General features: G+C 37.9%; 1 protein-coding gene across 1 annotated transcript in view; it reads left to right on the top strand.

The window, feature by feature from the left end:
• PRRG1 (proline rich and Gla domain 1) overlaps nt 1–25,293 on the top strand; it is a 133,442-nt gene that overhangs the window by 69,819 nt on the left and 38,330 nt on the right. The window contains exon 3 of the mRNA XM_030306034.2: nt 5,621–5,781. Within this exon, the coding sequence (XP_030161894.1) occupies nt 5,621–5,781 (161 nt within the window). The remainder of the gene's footprint in view (nt 1–5,620; nt 5,782–25,293) is intronic.

Consider the following 25,293-nt stretch of genomic DNA (forward strand, 5'->3'; position numbering starts at 1 on the left):
ATCAATGCATTTCCTTCAGAAATACAAAATATCTGCTCATTCTCCATGAATTTGCTGCAGCACCCTCGGGGCCCTTGGTGCATAGTTTGGGTACCAGTATGCTAGTTCCTTGCCAAACCAAGAAGCATCTGGCTTTGCCCTCTTCCCCAAACAGTATGTGTCTAGCTACTCCACTTCTACATAACTATTAGGGGAAATCATATGATTATTTCAGAACAAAAAATGTTGCTCCAAGGGGAGCATAAATAGAAGTATCCTATACATTTCAAATGATAGTTTCTCTTGCTAAAAAAGGATGTTCAAGTGCTGTCTCATTAGAAACTTTGCCCTAAATGTATTTATTTCACAATCATATATTACGTTTGCAGTGCTGCTTCATAATTAGAGACACAGTCCATGGTTTCTCAGCTTCTAGTGACTTAGTCTTAAAGCTCCTCCCATTGTGCGTTTTCATTTATTCGACGCTTATCAAATTCTCTTCTTACCAAGTTCTTTACCAGGTATTATGAAAGACTGGTTGGATCAAAATACTAATAATACACAGACTCTGCCCTCAGGAGGCTTACAGTCTTGAGTTTTGATAGGCATATCAAAAATAATAATATAGTTTAATTACTTGCTGTAATTGAGTTATATGCAGATACCTAGAGTCTGTAGCACCTCTGTCTAATGACGCAGATAGTAGAACCTGGAGAAAGTTTTTAGAGGCTGTTACATCTGAATAGAATAGGAGTTCATTAAGCAGATGAAATATTAGTACACAATTAGGCATGAAACAAATGGAGAATGGTAAGATTTGGTTTGAATGGAGGGATAAGGTGCATGGTAGGTGTAGTGGCTGAAGAAATTGCCCAATAGCCATATCTTTCCTATCTTTCCCCTTCTTTCCATTCCTGTTGCCACCGTTCTAACACATGGCCTCATTATTTCTCAGTCTGGTCTCTTGTCAGCAGCCTCTTACCTAGCCTCTCTCCCTTGAATTTTCTCTTCAACCTACCCATAAATCTGTTGTATTTATACATTTTACTAAGTAATGAAGTATTGGTCTAAAATCTTGAATGCCATCAAATAGTTTGAATATTTTAGCTTAATATTAAGTGCCTCCATGATATGGCTATTGGCCCCCATTTCCAATTTTATTTTTCACTTCCCATTATGATTCTTACACACTGCACCTATTGACCACTCACTGTTCCTTATTTATGTCCCTTGTTTTATTCAGTTCCAAGCCCTCGCACTGTTTTGTTTTCCTAGGATGTCTTTCCTCACCATCTTTGCACATCCCAATCTTACCAGTCCTTAAAAGGCCAGACCAAAAAAGCTTTGCAGGGGTCCTTTAGGTCATCTAAACATACCTACCCAATAGAACTATGCCTGCTTTCTCACCTTGAGGAGCATCCACCATGGTTAGTCTTGTATTAGAGTTCTTGGTATATCTCTTTTATCTTCATTATCGTTTACACTGAAGAACCTTGTGGGCAGAGGCCTCTGCTAGTCATTTTTGTAACTTGCTATGATCTCCTTGTACATAGTCTGTATTCAGTAAATATTTCCTAAGAAAAAGAATTTTGTTCACCTAAGAGAAAAATGTCAACATTTGTAATGTTAAATAGTGGTTCCTTTAGCAAAATCAGACCCAAGGTGAAAGAACTGATTAGATAATTGGAGTAGAGATTTTTCAAAGGTGGTTCTTAACTTTCAGGCCTTATCATCTGCTGTTTTTCAGGAAATCTTTGTACGTGACTGCACTTGGCTAAAGATTTTTGGCATTAAAATATCAGTTTTAGTATCCTACAATGCATTAAGAAATATATTCTACAACTACCTCTTTTATTTAAGGCAGTAATATAGGTAGTTACATGAGCCATTCTCATTTATTTTTATTCTTTTCTTTTGAAGAGAAAGCACAGATGAGAGCTATTAGTTTTGAAATCATGAAAAAGTAGTTACATTTTTAAGATAAATATACTTATTTGGTGGGTGTGAATGTGTCAGTCTTACATTTAAATGTTTTCTTTAGTAAGGCTTTTTCCCAGCTGAACCTAAAGAATACATTTTAGGTTTTTCTTTATTTCCTTTAATGAGAAAATTACATGTTTGAATAACACCTCAGTGTTGTGTTCTCATTCTGTATACTTGTCACATTATTTAATCTCTGATACAGGCATACACATGATTCTGGACAGCTGTGGGCTGACTCACACCCTTTGATGAGAAGGAGGCAGAGGGAAGTGATCAACTTTAGTTTTAAACATCACTGCCTTAGTTTTTGAAGTCCAAATACAATCCCTTGCATCACAGGAAATGCCCAGTATTTTCGGAAAAGATAGTCTGATCTTCTCCTATAGGTCCAAGCTGCCACCTTCTCCTTTATTTTGAAAAATTTTTTTTTTCAACGTTTATTTATTTTTGGGACAGAGAGAGACAGAGCATGAACGGGGGAGGGGCATAGAGAGAGGGAGACACAGAATCGGAAACAGGCTCCAGGCTCCGAGCCATCAGCCCAGAGCCCGACGCGGGGCTCGAACTCACGGACCGCGAGATCGTGACCTGGCTGAAGTCGGACGCTTAACTGACTGCGCCACCCAGGCGCCCCATGCGCCACCCAGGCGCCCCTACTTTATTTTGTTTCCACATTGAAAAAATCTTAATTCTGGTATCGTTCATTAGATTTCCAAATTGCTTTGATGAGGCCCTACCACAATTTTCTGTTCCCTAGCATATGGCAGACGTAACTAATCTATAAGTGTCTTTCCTATGGGTCAGATTCTTATTCCAGGTAGTATCTTCTAATTGACCAGATTTGGCAAGTAACATAAAATTTACTCGCCAGCTTATTCTAGAGTTCTCAGTATTATATTACTTTGCCTCTCAGTACAAGAAATACACAGAATGTGTTTGTGGAATGTTCTTGGTAATTTGATTAGACTGGGGTTAGAAGAGCTGTGTCCTACTATAGGTTTACTTACAGTTAGTTGTTTAACCTTCTGAATTAGCCTGCTTTCTGGCTACAAGAGTTACCTGCTTTCCTTGACCCCCTTTTCCATGTAGATAGCATAAAAGAAAGTTTTCTCTGAGCAGAATTTAGTTTTTTCTCTTAAAAATCTTAAAATACATTGTTGTTGATTGATTGGCTTATTTTAAAGAAAACTGTCCCAAAAGCCAGGGATATCTTAGACTGTATTAATACATTGTGTTTAAAAACAAGGAATGTTATGGAGTATTGCACTGAGTGTAGGACACTGTATTTTATGAGATAAAGATAGTGCAGAGACTCCTGTCCATTTTATGTGCCCAACACATGAAGAAACTAGACCTGTTTATCCTGGAAAAGAGAAACTTCAGGGGAAATCATTTACCATCTTCATGTATTAGGTGACCTGTTACATGGAAGAGAATTGTATGTCATTTCAGAGGGCATAACCAATGGCTAGGAAGTTGTTAATTCAGTGAAATGTCCTTTGATAAAGGGCTCAGAGGAGCCCATATTCAAATAAATATGACAAATGTATTCCTTTTTGGAGATTTGCAGATACAGATTAAATATATATTAAGGACCCTCAAAAGTCACACAGTAACAGATTTGTTAAATTTGTTAATCCCAACATTCCATAAACACCTTCCTCAGAACTAGTTTTCTAAGAAGCTCACATTTCGGTAGTGGTTCTCAGACTCTGGTAGTGAGACCAGCAGCATCAGCATTACCTGGCAACTTAGGAGAAATACAGCTTCTTAGCCCCACCCCAGACCTGCGGAATCAGAAACTTTGGGAGGTGGGCCCAGCAATCTGTATGACTTAATTCGTGCAGGGAATTGTCATGCTGCCACTGTGAGAAGTAGTGCTAAAAAATTTCACTGCTATTTTCCAACTCAGAGCACCCTTTTAGTTTCATTTCTAGCACTTGCCACAACTTTTATTTTTTACAGTTTCTTCTTAATGATATTCTAGGACTCTATAATTCATTGTTATAGATAGTTATCTTTCTGGGGTGTAGAAGGAAGGAAAGTCTTATGAAAGCCCGCTCATAGTTTTCGATCTGGTATCAATTTGGATACTTTGAAGAATCCTAAGTAATGAATCCATATCTTCTGTAAAGTGAAATACACATTTCTATAATGAGGTAAACCTTAAATTCATTGCTATTGTTGCCATTTAAAAACAATTTTTTTAAGTTTATGTATTTATTTTGAGAGAGACAGAGTGAGCGGGGTGGGGGTAGAGAGAGAGAATCCACGCAGGCTCCTCACTGTCAGTACAGAGCCTGATGCAGAGCTCGAACTCACACTGCAAGATCATGACCTGAACTGAAATCAAGAGTTGGATGCTCAACCGACTGAGCCACCCTGGGAACCCCTATTGTTGCCATCTTTAAAGGAGCACTTAACTGTTTTTCATTTTTCATTTACTTCAAAATGTTCTTTGTAAAATATAGACTTTTCTTTAATATCTTAAAATTATCTGTAATATGCCTTCTCTTATGTTAGAAGTCAGTAAGATTAGAGAGTTTTCTGATTTCTTTGCATTAGCAGAGATTAAATTCTTATAGCATTTTATTTATATGAACAAGTATGACACTTTTAGAAAAGTGAAATTGAAGTATAGTTTAAAATGAATCTGTATGGGGCACCTGGGTGGCTCAGTTGGTTAGGCATCTGACTTTGGCTCAAGTCTTGATCTCGCGGTTTGTGAGTTCTGGCCCCGCGTCGGGCTCTGTGCTGACAGCTCAGAGACTGGAGCTTGCTTCCGATTCTCTGTCTCCCTCTCTCTCTGTCCCTCCCCACTCACACTCTGTCTCTCTCTGTCTGTCAAAAATGAATAAATGTAAAAATTAAAAAAATAAAATGAATCTGTATGTTAAAATAGAAATAATTCCCCATAAGTATACATATAACTAGTGCCTTATTTATTTTACTGGGTATCATAAATGTGCATTTTGAGTGTTTATATGAAATCTCTCTAGTGTTTATGCAGAAGAATTTTCTTTTTTTTTCTGTAGGACAGTGAAATTGGGTTAAATATGTTAAAATATCACAATATGTTTACTTTAAGTGTACTTAGAACAAAATAGTGTTCCTTGGAATGAATTATGGCCAAATTTATCTTAATTTCTTGATGCTATTTTGTCATCCCTTCCCTTCATACAAGCAGGGGTTCTCTGGGTTTATGTTGCTAGGTCAGTTGCAGCTTTATTTAGGTTTATTTAGAGGGACAAAGACTGGTAGTCTGGAGACTGGATTTTGATTTGGTTGCTGCTGTGCAACAGCAGAATGCCCAGGAGGTAATCTACTTACAACAGTGAGTATAAGCAGTGGAATCGCTATTACTATATTTAAACGCCGATGGTTGGCAGGAATGTGCTAAAGTCTGAATCTAACAGCTAATTATGTCACTGTCCCTGCCCAGGGCAACTGCTACTGAAAGGACATGCTCATGTGATGAGGAAGACAGCAGAGGTGGTGGTTTGGAGCTAAATGTTACTTTGTTGCTGACTCAGGGGAAGAGGTTTAGGATGTTGGCTGTGGTTTCTAAAGAGCACCCAGCCGTTTTCACCTTGTGTATGAAGTTTCCACGTGTTTTTTTAAATTATAATTTTATGCTTATTATTTTCTCTCTCCTTAGTTTTCCTCACAGGAGAAAAAGCCAATTCAGTATTGAAACGCTACCCAAGAGCTAATGGACTTTTTGAAGAAATAAGACAGGGCAACATTGAGCGTGAATGCAAAGAAGAAATCTGCACATTTGAAGAAGCAAGAGAAGCTTTTGAAAATAATGAGAAAACTGTAAGTACACTGGCAATTTTTAAGAGCCGTTCACAAGCTTTGCCTACCTTTTGGATGGATGTCTGCAGTCTGCATTCCCAAATGGCATGCATTGCTACCAATTACAAATCGATCCCACACTGACTTTGTGAAGAACTCTGCAAGTGGCATCTAACTAAGAATACTCTGTGGATAGCAGAGCCAGGTTCACTTCCCCGTGTGTTGGTCTGTCTTCCAGGGCCCTGTTTCCACAGGACTCTGCTGAGCTCAGATGGATCATCCTGGCAGGGGGGAAGCACTTGTTTCACACAAGGCTCTGTTGGGGAAGAATATAGATATCATCACCTGACTCTGCTTAATCAGTGAGAAAGAGTGGAGGAACCTAGTAGAGGCTGACACGGTTTTAAAAATCTTTTACTCCTGGGGCGCCTGGGTGGCTCAGTCGGTTGAGCGTCTGACTTCGGCTCAGGTCATGATCTTATGGTTCGTGGGTTTGAGCCCCACGTCGGGCTCTGTGCTGACAGCTCAGAACCTGGAGCCTGCTTCAGATTCTGTGTCTCCCTCTCTCTCTGCCCCTCCCCTGCTCTCGCTCTGTCTCTCTCTCTCTCTGTCCCTCTCAAAAGTAAATAAACATTAAAAAACATTTTTTACAAATAATAAAAATCTTTTACTTGTAGTACAAAAGAAAAGACATACCTATTTTTGAACTCAACTCCCTTCCCCACTTTAAGAAAAACCCCTCTTTACCACTCTTTACTCTAGAGGGCATGCTCTTCCAGGAGAGCAGGGCTGGAAATGCAAACGGCAGTGGTGTAAATTCTGTGGAACTGCTCTGCACTTGGAAATTACATTACCAGAGGTAGCCAGCATATAAAGATCCATTCCCGTGCACCGACCTTGAAAATAACACTGGGCGCTAAACAAGTGATGTCAGATGTGCTTAGAGGGACAGCATTTATGTCTTAGAAGCAGCAGATACAGAAGTTTTAATGAAAGGGGTTTTGATCTTTTGTTATGTAGAAAAGGACCCAGGAGGTAAGAGGAAGGAGCTCCAGGAGAGAGGATCAGGGAAGCATCATTGTTGTATTCCAGTGTGCATAGCAAAAACAGAGTGTATAAATTGATAAACTGTGAGCATCAGTTTTTATGTTTTTATTTTTTTACTGAAGTATAATTAGCATACAGTACTAATTGGTTTCAGGTATGCAACATATTGATTGGGCAATTATATGCATTATTTAATGCTTACCACCATGAGTGTGGTCATCTTTTGCCACCATACAAAGTTATTGTTATTACAATATTATTGGCTATGTTCCCTATGGTGTACTTTTCATGACTGTGACTTAACTTATTTTATCATTGGAAGTTTTTATCTGTTAATACAGTTATCTATTTTGCCCATCCCTTCACCCACCTCCTATCTGGCAACCACCAGCCTGTTCTCTGTATTTAAGGGTACATTCATTTGTTTTGTTTTTTAGATTCCACATGTAAGTGAAATCATAGAGTATTTGTCTTTCTCAGTCTGGCTTATTTCACTTGGCTTAATACCCTCTCCGTCCATGTTATTGTAAATGACAAGACCTCATTCTTTTTTTATGGCTGAGTAGTGTTCCATTGTGTGTGTGTGTATGTACCACATCTTCTTTATCTGTTTGCCTATCATTGGACACTTAGGTTGCTTTTATATCTTGGCTATTGTAAATAATGCTGTAGCAAACATCGGGATGCATATATCTTTTCAAATTAGTGTTTTTATGTTCTTTGGGTAAATACCCAGTAGTGGAAGTTACTGGGTTATATTTCTATTTTTTTGGTTTTTTTTGAGAAACCTCCATACTGTTTTCCACAGTTGGTGTACTAATTTACATTTCCACCAACAGTGCACAAGGCTTCCTTCTCTCCACATCCTTGTCAACACATTATTTCTTGTCTTTTTGACAGTAGCCAATCTGAAAGGTGTGAAGTGTTATCTCGTTGTGGTTTAATTTGCATTTTCCTGATGATGAGTTATGTTGAGCATCTTTTTATGTGTCTGTTGGCCATCCATATGTCATCTTTGGCAAAATGCCTTTTCACATTCTCTGCCCATTTTTAAATTTGATTGTCTATTTGTTTAAAGTAGTTTTTAAATCTTACTTAAATCCCACAATCAAAAACAAACAAAAAAATCATCATCCATAATCCCATCATGCACTCACAAAAGCACTGTTATTGGGCTTTTAATTTCTTTTTGCCTTTTTTCCCCCTGCATCTGCTTAGTCCTTATTTGTTTTATTTTACATATTTATTTTTTTCTTCTTATAAAATTAATATATGTTCATTGTAGGGAAATTGAAAATATAGTAAAACATGAAATGAATAAATCATTTCAATATTTAGCATCATCAGTTTTGTAATTTTGGTATATATTCTGGCCTATTTTTAATAAATAGATAATTAAACATTTTTTTAATGTTTATTCATTTTTGAGAGACAGAGACAGAGTGCAGACAGGGGTGGGGCAGAGAGAGAGGGAGACAGAGAATCGAAAACTGAGCTGTCAGCACAGAGCCCAGCGTGGGGCTTGAACCCACGAACCGCGAGGTCATGACCTGAGCTGAAGTCAGACGCTTAACCAGCTGAACCACCCAGGTTCCCCATACACAGGTAATTTTTAAAGAACAGTAGTATTGTAGTATAAATAGTGCTTTGTAGCATGCAGTTTTTAATAAAAACTGGCTCATGTTTTTAAAACAAGCAAAACTTAGTTTTTGATATTATCTTTTATCAAAAAATACAAATTTTAGCTATTCTATCATTTTCATAAAGCCAGAGTTTTCATCCTGCTCTGTCATTCTCCTTTAAAGGAAAGGTAAGAACTTTAGTGGGAAGATACTTTGAAACTATGTAAGTCTTCTGTTCTTCATCAGATTTCTGCCCACTAGTTTTAATATCTGCTATTGATAATTTTTGACTGAATCAATTATAGTTTCCAGTGGTGATTTCTAACTCCATCCTGTGTACATTTGTTAGTTGACATTCCACTATGGGCAGGAACAATCTAGCTAGCTAGCTCTACAGACCTAAAGATTACTTTATTCAAGAGCTATAATCCATTATTGTCAATGTTTTGGTCACATTGTCCCATATTTGGCTAATGGAAGTTTCTTCAGACTGGTTCTCTGCTTCTTTGACATTATCATTTTTTTAAAGCACTTTTTTACTTTTTGGGTGAGCAAAATGTTCCAGGATCATCATGTACTTCCCTGCCCCCGCCTTGGAATTGGCTTTTTCTGTGAGGAGCCTTGGTTACTTTTATTAGAAATAGTATTTAGAAATCAAGATGCAGTAGCTAGTATATTCTCATTGCTATGAATGTACCATTGCTTCTGGGCCTTCCAGCACCAGAACTTGGGGGAAAAAATCACAAACACATGTATATGTACAAAAATGTGAACTTACAGATTCATCCTGCTGCTCTCCAATTCCAGTACCCCTCAGGGTTCTTACTTGTTTCCCCTTTCTGTATTTGTAGATGAGATGGAGATATTCTCTGTTTTTTTGACAGTGAGAACCGTGGCTCCCAATAACATCAATATATTATCTCATTTACTCAGTCCTACAGCACACACAGAGTGGTTTCAGAATTATAATACTAATACCATAGTGGGGAGAGGGACAACTTTTATATTCATTCATTCATCCATATCATTCCATATGTATTCAGAGATTATTCTGTTTTTTAGAAGCTGTATACTAACTACTTTCTTATAAGGATGTGCCAGTGTATTCAACCAGTCAACTGTATTTGGGTATTAACTAGTTTTGAGTATTTTTGTACTTTACAGATAATGCTGTAATATATAATTTTGTGCTTCTGTATTTTTGCATTATTGGAAGTGGATCTTCAGGGTGAATTACAAGTGGATTGGTGGTCATAGGGTTAATGCATATGTAGTTTTGTTAGATATTGCCAGAATGCCCTCAATAAGGGTTGTACTATTTTGTATTCCCACCAGATATTTGAGAATGAAATATATATATTTTATGACAGTCTTAACAGCAGAGAGTATCTAGAAAATTTTGACATGTTTGTCAAGTCATTGGGTGAGATGTGATATTTTGATGTTGTTTCTGCTTATGAGTGAAGTGGCATATTTTGCCATGTGTTTTACGGGCCATTTTTATATCTATCTTGTGAATTGTCTTTGTCTTTTGCCCACTTTTCTATCCGGCTTCTGATCTTTTTTTCCCCTCAGTTTCTAAAAAGTATTTTAGAGATATTTGTTTTTATTGGTGATGTGTATTTCATATATTTGCTTGCAATTGTCATTTATATTTTGACTTTGCTTATGGGTTTTTAATGCATTTTTTTTCATTTTCATTATAGCCATAAGTTAAACACATATTTTATTGAATATAGATTTTTGATCATAGTCAACAATCTTTATACCCTAGGGATAGAGGAATTCACAGTTGCTTCTTACAAATATACTTGAGTTTTGACATTGAAATCTCTGTTTCACTCACTGTTTATTCTTGAGTATGGCATGAATTATGAATATAATCTTTTTCACATGCTATTCAGTTGTCCAAAGACCATTTTTTATACAGTCCTTCTTTGCTTCAGTGATTTTAGTTACCCTTTATCCTATTCCTAATTTCAATATATACTTAATTGATTTCTAGATTTTATATTCTAGTTCATTGGTCCATCATTCTGCTAAAATGCCATTACCACACTGCTTTAATTAGAGAGGATTTTCAGTGTATTTTAGTATAAATTAGAACCAGTTCCCCTTATATGCTCCTCTTTTCCAGTGTTTTGTGAGCTATTCTTGCATGCCTGCTTTTTCATATAAATTTTAGCATTAATTTGTCTAGCTCCAGAAAAAATAATTTGTCAGTATTTTTATTGGGATTTCTTTTAGTCTGTAAATTAACTTAAGGGGAACTAACATCTTGAAGATATTAAATCACCTTCTCCAAGAGGAAATTTCTTTCTTTTGGTTGAAATCAACATTTCTGTCTTGCAGGAATGTTTTGTAGTTTGCATCATACAAATTGTGCACATTTTTTGGGTGGGCCCCTAAGTATTATTACTCTGTTGCTATTATACATGGGGTGTTCTTTTCCATGGTATATTCTAACTGGTTATTATTTGTGTATGTGTAAGCTACCAATTGTTTTAAACCTTGCTGAGTTAAATTCGCTTATGATTAGCCACAAATATTTAAAGTGTACAATTTGGTAAGTTTTAACATATGCACACACCTGTGAAACCACACTGTGAATCACTGCAACTAACATAGTAAACAAATGCATCATTCTCAAAAGTTCCTTCTTGCCTCATTATAATTCCTCCTTCCTCTCCCCACGATCACCACCACCCCAGGCAGCGATTGATCTGATTTCTGTTACTGTAGTTTAAATTTTCTAGAGTTTTCTGAGTGAAATCATGCATTGACTTCTTTTAGTTGGCATTGATTATGTTCAGATGCATCCATATTGCACATATCAATAGTTCATTCATTTTTATTGCTGAGTAGTACATTATTGTATGTATATGGACATTTGGGTTGTTTCCATTTGGGGCTGTTACAAATAAAACTGCTGTGAAGACTCATGTGCTAGGCTATTGACTTTTTTCAAAAATATATTTATTTAAATTCAAGTTTGTTAACATACAGTGTAGTATTGGTTTCCAGAGTGGAGCCCAGTGATTCAACGCTTACATATAACACCAAGTGCCCATCCCAGCCAGTGCCTTTCTTAATTCCCATCACCCATCTAGCCCATCCTTCCCCCACATCCCCTCCAGCAACCCTCATTTTGTTGTCTGTCTTTAAGAGTCTCTTATGATTTGCCTCCCTTTTTGTTTTTATCTTATTTTTCCTTCCCTTCCCCTATGTTCATCTGTTGTGTTTCTTAAATTCCACATATGAGTGAAATCATATGATATTTGGCTTTCTCTGACAGACTTATTTCACTTAGCATAATAACACTCTAGTTCTATCCACATTGTTGCAAATGGCAAGATTTCATTCTTTTTGATCGCCATGTAGTGTGTGTGTGTGTGTGTGTGTGTGTACACACACATACCACATCTTCTTTATCCATTCGTCAGTCAGTGGACATTTGGGTTCTTGCCATAATTTGGCTGTTGTTGATGGCGCTGCTATAAACTTTGGGGTGCATGTGCCCCTTCAAATCAGCATTTATATTCTTTGGGTAAATACCTGGTAGTATGCAATTGCTGGGTCGTAGGTAGCTTTATTTTTAATTTTTTCGAGGAACTTCCATATTTACAATCGCACCAAAACCTGTAAGATAGCTAGGAATAAACCTAACCAAAGAGGTAAAAGATTTGTACTCTGAAAACTATAGAAGGCTTATGAAAGAAATAGAAGAAGACACAAAGAAATGGAAAAACATTTAATGCTCATGGATTGGCAGGACAAATATTGTTAGAATGTCTCTACTGCCCAAAGCAATCTACACATTCAATGCAATCTGTATCAAAATAACACCAGCATTCTTCACAGAGCTAGAACAAACCATCCTAAAATTTGTATGGAACCACAAAAGACCCCGAATAGGTATTGACTTTTTTAAATTAACAAACCATATATTTACTTTGATATGAGACCTAAGAAATCTCATGGTCAAAGTTATACTTCCACAGATGCATTCTGTTTTTTTTGTTTTTGTTTTTTTTTTTTTTTCAACGATTATTTATTTTTGGGACAGAGAGAGACAGAGCATGAACAGGGGAGGGGCAGAGAGAGAGGGAGACACAGAATCGGAAACAGGCTCCAGGCTCTGAGCCATCAGCCCAGAGCCTGACGCGGGGCTCGAACTCACGGACCGCGAGATCGTGACCTGGCTGAAGTCGGACGCTTAACCGACTGCGCCACCCAGGCGCCCCGCATTCTGTTTTTTAAACTTTTTATTTTGAGATAATTATAGAGTCACAGAAAATTACAAAGATAATACAGAGTGGTCCCATTGTAGACTTTAACCCAGTTTTCTCCAGTGGTTATATCTATAAGTGTAGTACAGTATCAAAACTAGGAAACTGACATTGGTACACTCTGTGTATATAGTTCTGTGCCATCTTGTCACTTGGGTAGATTCTTGTCATCACCACCTCAGTTAAGATTCAGAATTCTGTCATCATCACAAAATCTTCCCTTGATAGTCACATACCTCCTCTCCCACCACCATCCCTAACCTTTGGTAATCACTGATCTGTTCCCCACCTCTATAATTCTGTCATTGCAAGAATGTTATATAAATGGAATTATATAATATGATATGGAATCTTTTGATATTGGCTTTTTACACTCAGTATAATGCTTCTGAGATTCATCCAAGTTGTATGTATCAGTAGTGCATTCCTTTTTATTTCTGAGTAGTAGTCCATTGGTATGGATGTACCATAGTTTGTTGAAGCATTCATTCATTGAAGGACATCTGGGTTGTTTGCAATATTGGCTATTACTTAGAAAGCTGCTGTAAATATTTGTTTGTAGGTTTTTTTGTATAACTAAGTTTTTATTTCTCTTTGGTAAATCCCCAGGAATATAGTTGTTGGGTTGTGTGGTAAGTATATATATATAACTCTTAAGGGCACGGACAAACTAATTTGTCATTATACAGATTACCATTTTACATTTCCCCCAGCAATATTTGAGTGATCCAGTTTCTCTGCATACTCACCAGCACTTGGTGGTGGTTATTTTAGTCATTCTGATAGGTGTATAGTGATGTCACATTGTGGTTTTAATTTCCATTTCCTTAATGGCTAATGATGTCAAACATTTTTTCATATATTTATTTTCTATTGATATATTCTCTTTTGTGAAATCTCCCTTCATGTCTTTTGCTTATTTTCTAGTTGGATTGTTTTCCTTTATTATTGGATTTGAGAATTCTTTATATATTCTAGATACAAATCCATTGTCAGATACATGTTTAGTAGGCTATTGATTTTTATGTGTTAATTGTATATCTTACTTACCCCTCTGACCCCTTGTATTGCTTTCAAGGTGAACAGTATTTTTAATGCTTAGCTTTCTGGCCATTATGCATCTCAGTGCTTCTATGTGTCCTTTCCTCTGCATAGAGGTAGGATGCTGCATTTCAGCACTCTTTGAAGCAAATAGACGAAACTCTTTCAGCAATTGCTCAAGCAATTCTCTGCACTTTCCAGCATCATCTTTTCCCCTCTGATAGATTCATTCTCATTAGTCTACACGCCTTTAAAAAAAAACCTCTCTTCACCCCACATCCCCCTCCAGCAACTACCTTCTGTCTTGAAACTCTGTTCTGTCTGTATTCACTCCCCTGATGGGGTTTCCTAGTCTCATGGCTTGAAAGGGTAATGATTCCAAAATTTATATCCTGGAGGGCCACCCTGCACTTCAAAACTATGTGACTGCTTACTAAGCATCTCCTCTTGGAATCCTTAAACTCTACATAAACAAATTCATGTCCCTTCCAAAACAATCTGCTTCTACCACAGCCTTTCTGATCTCAGTAAGTGGTAACTGTCTTTCCAGCCATCTCTTTACTAAGCCCCCAAACCTTGTTGTTATTCCTGACTCTTCTATTTCATATTCACATCTCATCTGCTGATAGTGTTGGTTCTAACATGAAAATATATTCAGAACCTAACCACATTTTAGCTCTTTTTACTTGTTACCACTTTACATCCCAGCTATCACTCTCTCATCTGTATGATTTCTTGCCCCCCCTTTTGTTGTTGATTCTCAAAACAGCAAGGCAGAGTGATCTTTTAAAGTACCTTGTCTGTAATGGTGTTCCATGTTAGTAAAAGTCGAAGTGCTCAGAATCACCCAGAAGGCACTATGCTAGCAGTCCCCATCTTGCTCCACTCCACTCATTCACTGTGGCTGCAGTTTCTTCTTTACCACATCTCCTGTGACACTCCACTCTTCACTCACTTTGCTCTGGCTTTCTTGTGGCTCCTTACATATACACAGAACATGTCCTGCCTCATGACTTTGGCACTTGTATTTTCCTCTTCCTGATAGATATGTCTTAGCTCGCTCACCACTCTCAGGTCAAGTTCACATTCTCAATGAGGACATATCTTACCTTAAATTGCAACCTCTTGCCCCTTCTGTGAATTTTCCTTTCTAGCACCTATCACCATCTGACATTTGTTGTTTTTATTTATTGTTACCCTCCCTTGAGAACTGTTAGCTTTATAACAGCAGCATTTCTTGTCTGTTTTGGTCATAGATATGGTCCTTACAATATAAAACAGTGCTGGCACGTAATAGGAATTAATTAAATATTTGATGAATGAAAGAAGGAACAACTGGATTGGCATATTATGAGATACATTTATTTCATAGGAAGTAGTGATCTAAAACTTATTCACAAATTAGCTAATACATGTGGACTTAATTTTAAAAGTTTTTTTTTTATTGGTGTTAGGTTCCTTTCCTTCTTTATATAATAGTGTAATAGAAATGGTTTCTAATCCTTAATCTGTTTCAGTGTTTGTTATATGTTAAGAAGGATCTGCTCTGTATTAAGAAATACTGAACAACACAGTTTCATCTTTGAAGTTCATGATTGATTAATTACGACAGTGAAGAAAATGATTGACTTTTGTGATTTGCTTACTGTTAGACTACTTATTAAATAACTATCTTTTTGTTTACTAAAATTTATTACTCAGAACAGGTTTATTCATACCTATTTTCATCATCCCCAAATCTGAAGTGTGTTAATTTAGAAGTATTCTTTCAGTAGGATGGGGTGGGGTTTTTTTCGTCATATTTTATCTAATTTGGAAAACAAGTCTAATTATAACATACAATGGAAGCAAATGTACTTTGTGGTTCTCATTTTCACCATGTAGAGATTTGGCCAGATTTAATCAGATTTATCTGCTGAGTACCTGCTGTATAACAGGACAGAAAACAATGATTAAGCTGACCTTCCATCATGGCATTTGAGATGTGATAGAGACAGCCTGTGTACACACAGAATCTCACATAAGCAGTAGTTATCAGAATTCTGTGCCAAAATCCTTGGCCTTCAGAATGACACGGACCTGATTTGGTGTCTCAACTCTGCCACCTACTGACTGGTATTGCTTTGTGCAAACATTATACCTTTCTAGGCATCATTTTCCGTATCTTTTAAAAAGGAGAAATTATACCTACAGCTTTAGGTTTGTGGCTGTGCACTTAGCTTAGTGCTTGGCACAGAGAATGCTCCCAGTAAATAAATTCTATTCTAGTTTTTAGGTGCTCAATTGCAGTCACTTTATTTAGGAATCATTATTTGATCTCTTCCATTATTTTGTTTTTTCCTTTCTCTTAGCCCATTAGGGTGCTTTGCATGTTAGAACTTTAAATTTTGAGCTAACATGAATAAAGTATTAGTGATTCTTTAAAACATCTATTTCAGAACTTTTCTTCACAAATTATTTCTAGTTTATTTGTGCTTGACTTTTCAAAATAGTTGTCCTTAGAGTTGACTAGAGTGCACAAGAATCAGGTTGGCTGCTTGTCAAAACTGCATAGTTCTACCTAGCATCTTGATCCGGGTTTCTAATACTATTCCACCAGTAAAAGAAAAAACCACGACTCTTTGAGGGGAATGGCTGATTCTAGGGCTGAGGCAATGAGAATACACGATGAATTGGAGTATATTGTATTACTAGAAAGTAAGAAAGTGCTAAAAAAGAAAAAAAAAGAGTGGGAGGATGTCAGGGGGACACAGGAGCCAACTTGAAGGAGCTCCCAGTGGCCAAAGCTGGAACAATTTGAGTAACAAGTAATGTAGTATTGGGTTATAAACCAAAGCATATAGTAAATGCATCAGAGTCCCCAATGATATAAATGAGTGAAAAAATAAATAGGTGAGAAAAATACATAGTACACAATAATTCCAAATTATGTATACAAATACTCCCATCTCTAGGAGGCAGAACTTAATTCTCTGCCTTTCTTGTGTGTAGCTTGGGTTTAAGGATCCGTTCCCAAGAAATAGAGTATGGAAAGTGCTGGGAAAGAACTTACAGTGGACAAACCTGGCAGATACTCCCTTGACCAGGTGATCAAGGTTAGTATCATCAGTGATAAGTCATGATGTATATCATGTGATGAGAAGGGAATTCACTTCTGTGGTATTTTCCCCACAAACCCATAACCTCAATGGGATCATGAGAAAATTACCAAAGACATCCAAATTGAGAGACATTCTCTAAAATACTTGACTCCTCAAAACTGGCAAGATCATGAAAAAGAGGAAAAGGCTGTCTCAGACCAGAGGAGACTAAGTAGACATGATGATTAAATGCAGTGTGGATTTGGGGTACCTGGGTGTCTCAGTCCATGATCTCACAGTCTGTGGGTTTGAGCCCCGCATAGGGCTCTGTGCTGACTCAGAACCTCGAGCCTGCTTTGGATTCTGTGTCTCCCTCTCTCTCTGCCCTTCCCCAACTCATGCTGTCTCTTTCAAAAATAAATAAACATTAAACAAAATTAAAAAAAAATAAACACAGTATGCATTGGATTGTGGATCACAGTCATTAGTGGGAAAACTACTGAAATCCAAATCAGCTGTTAATAATAATGGACCAGTTTTGGATCACTATTTCTTTTTAAAAATTTTTTTTTTTTTTTTAACGTTTATTTATTTTTGGGACAGAGAGAGACAGCGCATGAACGGGGGAGGGGCAGAGAGAGAGGGAGACACAGAATCGGAAACAGGCTCCAGGCTCTGAGCCATCAGCCCAGAGCCCGACGCGGGGCTCGAACTCCCGGACCGCGAGATCGTGACCTGGCTGAAGTCGGACGCTTAACCGACTGCGCCACCCAGGCGCCCCCTTTTTAAAAATTTTTAAAAAATATTTATTTATTTTATTTTATTATTTTATTTTTTTAATGTTTATTTATTTTTGAGAGAGACAGAGACAGAATGCAAGTGGGTTAGGGGCAGAGAGAGAGGGAGACACAGAATCCGAAGCAGGCTCCAGGCTCTGAGCTGTCAACACAGAGCCCGACGCGGGGCTCGAACTTGTGAGCTGTGAAATCATGACCTGAGCTGAAGTTGGATGCTCAACTGACTGAGCCACCCAGGCAGGCACCCCAGTGTTTATTTATTTTTGAGAGAGAAACAGAGTGCAAGTGGGGGAGGTGCAGAGAGAGAGGGAGACACAAAATCCAAAGCAGGCTCCATGTTCTGAGCTGTTAGCACAGAGCCCGATGCAGGGCTCAAACTCAAAAACTGTGATATCATGACCTGAACGAAGTTGGATGCCTAACCAGCTGAGCCACCCAGGCGCCCCTAGTTCACTATTTCTAACAAATATACCATTCCAATGTAAGATGCTAATGTTAGTGGATACTGGCTGAGGAGTATAGGAAAGTACTTTGTACTGTCATTGCAACTTTGCTATAAATCTAGAATTACTACAAAATAAAATTTATTTTAAAAAAGCACATTTTAGGGTCCGTAGGTCTCCAGGGGGCCAGGGAACTTCCTTTCATGAGCAGTCTTAGGGATTCTAAGGTGGGTGATCAGCAGATAACATTTTATAACATGGTGAAGCAAGTGGTTCAACTAAAACCTCTTAGTTGGAATACTCAAAAAGCTTTGCAGTGTGTGATATACCCAGGGGTGTGGATGATTGTCCTGCCTGAGTGCATCATTGCGAGTGTTTATTCCTATTCCATGGGTGCTCCATGCTCTACTCCACCCCAAGCTGTGGTTGCATTTTAGAAACTGAGTCAGTAATATCCAGGCGTTTTATTTATTTTTTTTAAATTTTTTTTAACATTTTTATTTATTTTTGAGACAGGGAGAGACAGAGCATGAACAGGGGAGGGTCAGAGAGAGGGAGACACAGAATCTGAAACAGGCTCCAGGCTCTGAGCTGTCAGCACAGAGCCCGACACGGGGCTCGAACTCACGGACTGTGAGATCATGACCTGAGCCGAAGTCGGCCGCTTAACCGAGCCACCCAGGCGCCCCGTATCCAGGCGTTTTAGACCTTAAGTCCAACTATTGCTTTTTCGATAATACCTGTCATTCCAAAGTGTTGCTATTTAAATTTGTTTTGTGTGAAAATTGTTGAAAGAGAAGTTGAAGAAAAAACTATGCAGCGCCCCTTAATACTAGGTTTTGTTACAAAAGTTACACCGGAGATCTCAATTTAGAGCCTATGGCAGGAGATAGCACGTAAACACTTTTGGGTGGGAATAGCAATTACAAGAAGTGTTCAGTGTCTGAGGTATTTTAGAGTTAGTCGCTAGTTGCCCAGAGATTTCTCATCACACTTTCAGGCCCAAACTCAGATACTTTGGCATCATCAGGGAAATTCCTATTTCACTTAGCCTCTGATGGCACTCGAGCCACTGATTCAGAACTTTGCCCTTTGAGGGATGATGGACTTCAGTAAAGAAAGGAGGTAGGAATCAAGTTTGGGCATAGACACATAGGCAAATGTGGGGCATTGCTGCCACCATCTCCTAGCCATATTCTGCATTTTCATCCACATCTTCCTTAGGCCCATCCTGGGGCTTCCTAGTGGGGCTTCCTCACTACTTCTTTTGGGATTTTCTGAGAGAGTAAATTAGGCAGGGCCAAAGTATGTTATTTTGTGTGTATTTTGAAATTCCCTGTCTTGTTCCTGATCATAGAGGAAAAGTGTCAGTTTTTCACCATTGAGTATGATTTTAGCTGTGGGTTTATCGTTTGTGGCCTTTAATATGTTGAGGTATATTCCCTCTATACCCACTTTGTTGAGAGTTTTTATCATGAATGGATATCACATATTGCCAGATGGCTTTTCTGTATCTATTGAGATGATCATATAATTTTTATCCTTTATTTTGTGAATGTGGTGTATCACATTGGTTGATTTGCGAATATTCAACATCCTTGCATCCCTGCAGTAAGAATACCCCTTGATCATGGTGAATGATTCTTTTAATGGATTATTGAATTCAGTTTACTAATATTTTATTGAAGATTTTTGTATCTATGTTTCACCAGGGATATTAGCCTGTAGTTTTCTTTTTGTTTAGTGGTTTGTGTATCTTCGTTTAGTGTCTTTGATGGCCTCATGGAATGAATTTGGAAGTGTTAGGTACTCTTCAATTTTTGGAATAGTTTGAGGAGAATAAGGATGAACTCTTTAAATGTTTGGTAAAATTCACCTATGAAGCCATCTGGTCCTGGACTTTTGTTTGTTGGTAGTTTTTTTTTTTTTATTATAAAATTCAGTTTCGTCACTAGTAATCAGTCTGTTCACATTTTCTCTTTCTTCCTGATTAAGTTTTGGAAGATTGTGTACTTCTAGATATTTATCCATTTCTTTCATGGTGTTCAATTTGTTGGCATATAATTTTTCACAGCAGTCTCTTATAATCCTTTGCACTTCTGTGGTGTCAACTTCTCTTTCATTTCTGATTTTGTTTATTTGTGTCCTCTTTTTTTTCTTGATGAGTCTGGCTGAAAGTTTATCAATTTTATTTTTTCAAAGAGCCAGCTCTTGGTTTCATTGATCTTTTCTTATGTTGTTGTTGTTTTGTGTTTTTTGTTGTTTTTTTTTGTTTTGTTTTTTGTTTTTTTTTAGTCTCTATGGCATTTACTTCCACTCTGATCTTTATTATTTCCTTTATTCTACTAACTTTGGGCTTCGTTGTTATTCTAGTTCCTTTAGGCATAAAGTTAGATTATTTACTTAAGATTTTTCTTGTTTCTTCAGGTAGGCCTATATCACTATTAACTTTACTCTTAGAACTACTTTCACTGTGTCCCAAATATTTTGGACTGTTATGTTTTTATTTTCATTAGTCTCCATGTGTTTTTTTATTTGCTTTTTGATTTCTTCATTGGCCCATTGGTTGTTTAGTAGCATTTGGCTTAGCCTCCACATATTTGTGTTTTTCCACTTTTCTTCTTGTACTTGATTTCTGGTTTCATACTGTTATGATCAAAACAGATGCTTGATATTATTGATATTATTTCAGTTTTGTTAAATTTATTGAAACTTGTTTTATGGCCTAAGCTATGACCTGTCCTGGAGAATTCTCCATTTGAACTTGAAAAGAGTGTATATTCTGCTGGTTTTGGATGGCATGTTCTGTATATATCCGTTAGGACCATCTGGTCTCTAATGTGTCATTCAGAGTCACTATTTCCTTGTTAATTTTCTGACTGGATGATCTATCCATTGATGTAAGTGGGGTGTTAAAGTCCCCTAATATTACTGTTTTACTGTCAATTTCTCCCTTTCTGTCTTAATATTTAGGTGCTTTCATGTATTCAGGTGCTTTAATGTTGGGTGCATACATATTTACAATTGTTATATCCTCTTGTTGGATTGATCCCTTTATCATTAGTAATGCCTTTTTTGTAATTAGTAATGCCATATGTTTTGTCTGATATAAGTATGGCTTTTTTTTTTTTTTTTGCTTCCACTTCTGTGGAAAATTTTTTTCCATCCCTTCACTTTCAGTCTGTATGTGTCTTTAGGTCTGAAGTGAGTCACTTATAGGCAGTATATAGATGGGTCTTTTTACTTTTTTTATCCACTCATTTACCCTATGGCTTTTTTTTAATGTTTATTTTTGAGAGAGAGAGTGTGTCTGGGGGAGGGGCAGAGGGAGAGAGAGACAATCCCAGTAGGCTCCATGCTGTCAGTGCGGGGCTTGATCCCATGGACCATGAGATCATGACTTGAGTCGAAATCAAGAGTTGGACACTTAACCTACTGAGCCACCCAGGCTCCCCTACCCTGTGTCTTTTGATTGGAGCATTTAGACTTTTATATTTAAAGTAATTATTGGTAGATATAAACTTATTGCCATTTGTTAATTTTTTTAGTTGTTTTTGTACTACTTCTCTATTCCTTCTTTTCTTGCTCTCTTTCTTTGTAATTGATGACTTAATTTAGTGTTATGCTTGGATTCCTTTCTCTTTATTTTTAGTGTATCTATTATAGGTTTTGGGTTTGATGTTACCATGACGTTCATATATCCTAAGTATATAGGAGTCCGTATTAATTTGATAATTGTTTAAATTTGAACACATTCTAAAAAATAACTTTATTTTTACTCCCATTTTATGCATATGTTGTCACATTTTATATATTTTTATTTTGTGAATCACCTTAACTATTTTTTAGATATAACTGATTTTACTATTTTTGTCTTTAACCTTCATACTAGCATTATAAGTGATCTACTGCCTTTACTGTATGTTTGCTTTTACTTGTGAAATTTTTTTCCTTTCATAATTATCTTCTAATTATGTCCTTTTCTGCTGAAAAAAGTCCCTTTAACGTTTCTTGTAAGGCCATTTTAGTGGTGTTGAACTCCTTTAACTTGTTTGTCTGGGAAACTCTTCCTCTCCACGGTTCTACATGGTAACCTTGCTGGGTAGAGTATTCTTGGTTGTGGGTTTTTTCCTTTTAGCACTTTGAACATATCATGCCACTCCTAGCCTGTAAAGTATCTGCTGAAAAATCAGCTGAAAAGCCATATGGGGTTTCCCTTGTATATAACTGGTTGCTTTTTTCTTGGTGCTTTTAAGATTCCCTGCTCATCTTTAATCTTTGACATTCTAATTATTATATGTCTTGGTGTAGACCTCCTTGAGTTCATCTTATTTGGGGGTCTCTTTTATTCCTGGACTTGGATGTCCATTTTCTTCCCTAGGTTGGGAAAATTTTCAGCTTTTATTTCTTCACGTTATTTTCTGCTGCTTTCTCTCTTTCTTCTTCTGGGATCTCTCTCATGTAAATGTTAATATGCTGGATATTGTCCTAAAGAGCCCTTTACTCTATTCTTACTTTTTAGAATTCTGTTTTCATTTTGTTGTTCAGCAGTGTGCTTAACATTACACTATCTTCCAGATTGCTGTTCTGTTTTCTGCATCCTCTAATCTGTTGATTCCTTTTAGTGTATTTTACATTTTATTTACTGTATTCTTCAACTCTGATTCTTTTTTTTTTTTTAATATTTTCTATCTCTTTGTTGAAATTGTCATTGAGTTCACCTACTCTTCTCTAGTCTGGTGAGCATCTTTATGACTATTACTTTGAACTTTTTATGAGGTAGATTGCTTACCTCTGTTTCATTTCATTCTTTTTCTGGGGTTTTGTCTCATTCTTTCATTTGGAGCATATTTCTCTGTCTCCTCACTTTGTTTGACTTTCTGTGTTTGTGTCTATGAATTAGGCAGAAAATCTACGTCTCCTAAACTTGAAGAATGGCCTTGTGTAGGGACATCCCCTTTTTAGGCTGTGTGTCCCTGGCAGCTTTGGCTGGTTGGCTGGAGTTTTAATGGGCATGGGCTGGCAGTCCCAAGGCACTCCAAGCTGTGACCACCCAGGTTGGACAGCTGGAACTGAAGTGGGCACAAGCTGGGGTGTCCTGGGGCTTTCTGGGCAGAGGGTACCCTGGAAACACAGTAGACTTGAAACCAGTATGGTCTAGGATATCATGGGGCACTCTGCATAGGGGGTGCCACAGTGAGTCCCCTGGAGATCAAGTGGGTGTAATGCTGGGGTGTCCTGGGATGTTTTGTACCCGTGTTGCCTTGGTGAGATGACTAGAGCTATAGTGGACACTGTCCAGGGCTGTCCTGGTGTGTGCATTGCTGGGGTCACCTTATTGGGAACGCTGGGGCTGGTGTGGGCTGGGGCGCCCAGACTCTACTCCCATCTGTACAGTCAAGGTGGAGAGGAAATGTAAATAGTGGGGCTCACTAGTCCCTTCAACCCAAAGGGTTCTAGGACTGGTTCCTTTATATTCTAGTTGCTCTTTTAAAATTAGTGGTGTTTTATTCTCTGGCATTCAGGCCCTTTTATAGATTATGAATCTTATCTAGTCTCAGTTATTCCTTTCAGGTTATGGTCCGAACTTAATTTGGAGGGTTTCAGACTGTATATTACCAAAGCAGTGGACATGCAAGCAGTTTGTTAACCTTGACCTGAAGTTACCTCATTTCCTCTCCTACTGCCAGTTAATCTTTTTCAAACCTGTTCTCATAGACTGAGTACTGGCAGGAATACTGGGCCCATTTTTGTCCCTTGTACAGTCATCTCCACCATATAGTTAATGTAACTCTGCATATTACAAGCAACAATATCTAGTTAATGATGCCCTGTTTAACTTCCATATATGCTGTTTACCCATGGTTACACTAAAGACACATAGAATTTCAGAACTCATCAGTATACCTCATCAGAATTAATTTGGCAGAAGATATTCTTCTAATGGATCTGGTGGACATCCAAGAGTTCCATGGCAATATTGCACCAGAATTTGAGGTCACATAAATGATGATTCAGGTGTCTAAAGAGACCCTGCTTTGTGTAGCCACCCTAGTTTGACAGTCTAAACTCCTATTCCTTAGAGATAGGGAGATATGATCTACCTTTCTGGGCACTTTTGGGCATAAAAACTCATACCTTTTCTCCCATTTGTTTTTTTAAAATTTTTTAATGTTTACTTTTGAGAGAGAAGAGAAGAGAAGAGAAGAGAAGAGAAGAGTGCAAGCAGGGGAGGGGCAGAGAGAGAGGGAGACACAGAATCTGAAGTAGGCTCCAGGCTCTGAGCTGTCAGCACAGAGCCTGATGCGGGGCTTGAACCCACAGACTGTGAGATCGTGACCTGAGCCAAAGTTGGACACTTAACCAACTAGGCCACCCATGTGCCCCATTCTCTCCCATTTAAACTTCCTGTTAGGTTTGCTTTATGCCCACCTTTTTCTCCTTTGCTCCTTCAGCTCCTGCTAGACCTTGACCTTAAGATCATGAAGCAAAGAGAGGAGCATGATTTGCCCTTTAACGTTACCCTTCCCATTTTCTTTCCTTTAGTATTTTGGGGGGAATGAGGTGGAAGGGGACAGAGGTCTCTAAGTTAGCTGGTATTGCTGTATCCTCTTTTTGTCTGTCACTAAATCTTTGGTGGGCCTAATTATAAGTTGGGTGGGAGGTGCATGGTGTTCTTCAGGGGGTCCTAAAAGAAACCTCTGTACAACACAGTTCCAGAAATAGGAGTTATGGTCCTGTGTTGGCTTCTACCAACCCCTTCCCCAGATGGCTTCTATCCTAGTATGCATGCTTCATATCCTTGTTGGGGCCTTTTGCCTGGCAAACAGCCCTCTGGTGCAGAGTAGCTGCAACATGGCTCAGGTTTTCCACAGTATCCACTGAACCGGTGGAAAATTCCTACACCCTTGTTTTTTTCTGTGTTTTTTTTTTTAATGTTTATTTATTTTTTGAGAGAGAGATACAGAGTGTGAGTGGGGGAAGGGCATGAAGAAAGAGGGAGACACAGAATCTGAAGCAGGCTCCAGGCTCTGAGTTGTCAGCACAGAGCTCTAAGTCACGGATCGTGAGATCATGACCTGAGCCAAAGTCGGATGCTTAACTGATTGAGCCACCAGGTGCCCCTTGAACACCCTTGTTTTCCACCTCGGGAAAGATCTATACCATCGCTGACTCTGTTGCTTTTCCTCAAATATACCCTGCCCTTCATATGG

Source organism: Lynx canadensis, chromosome X, assembly GCF_007474595.2.
Source record: "Lynx canadensis isolate LIC74 chromosome X, mLynCan4.pri.v2, whole genome shotgun sequence".
NCBI classification, from domain to species: Eukaryota; Metazoa; Chordata; class Mammalia; order Carnivora; family Felidae; genus Lynx; species Lynx canadensis.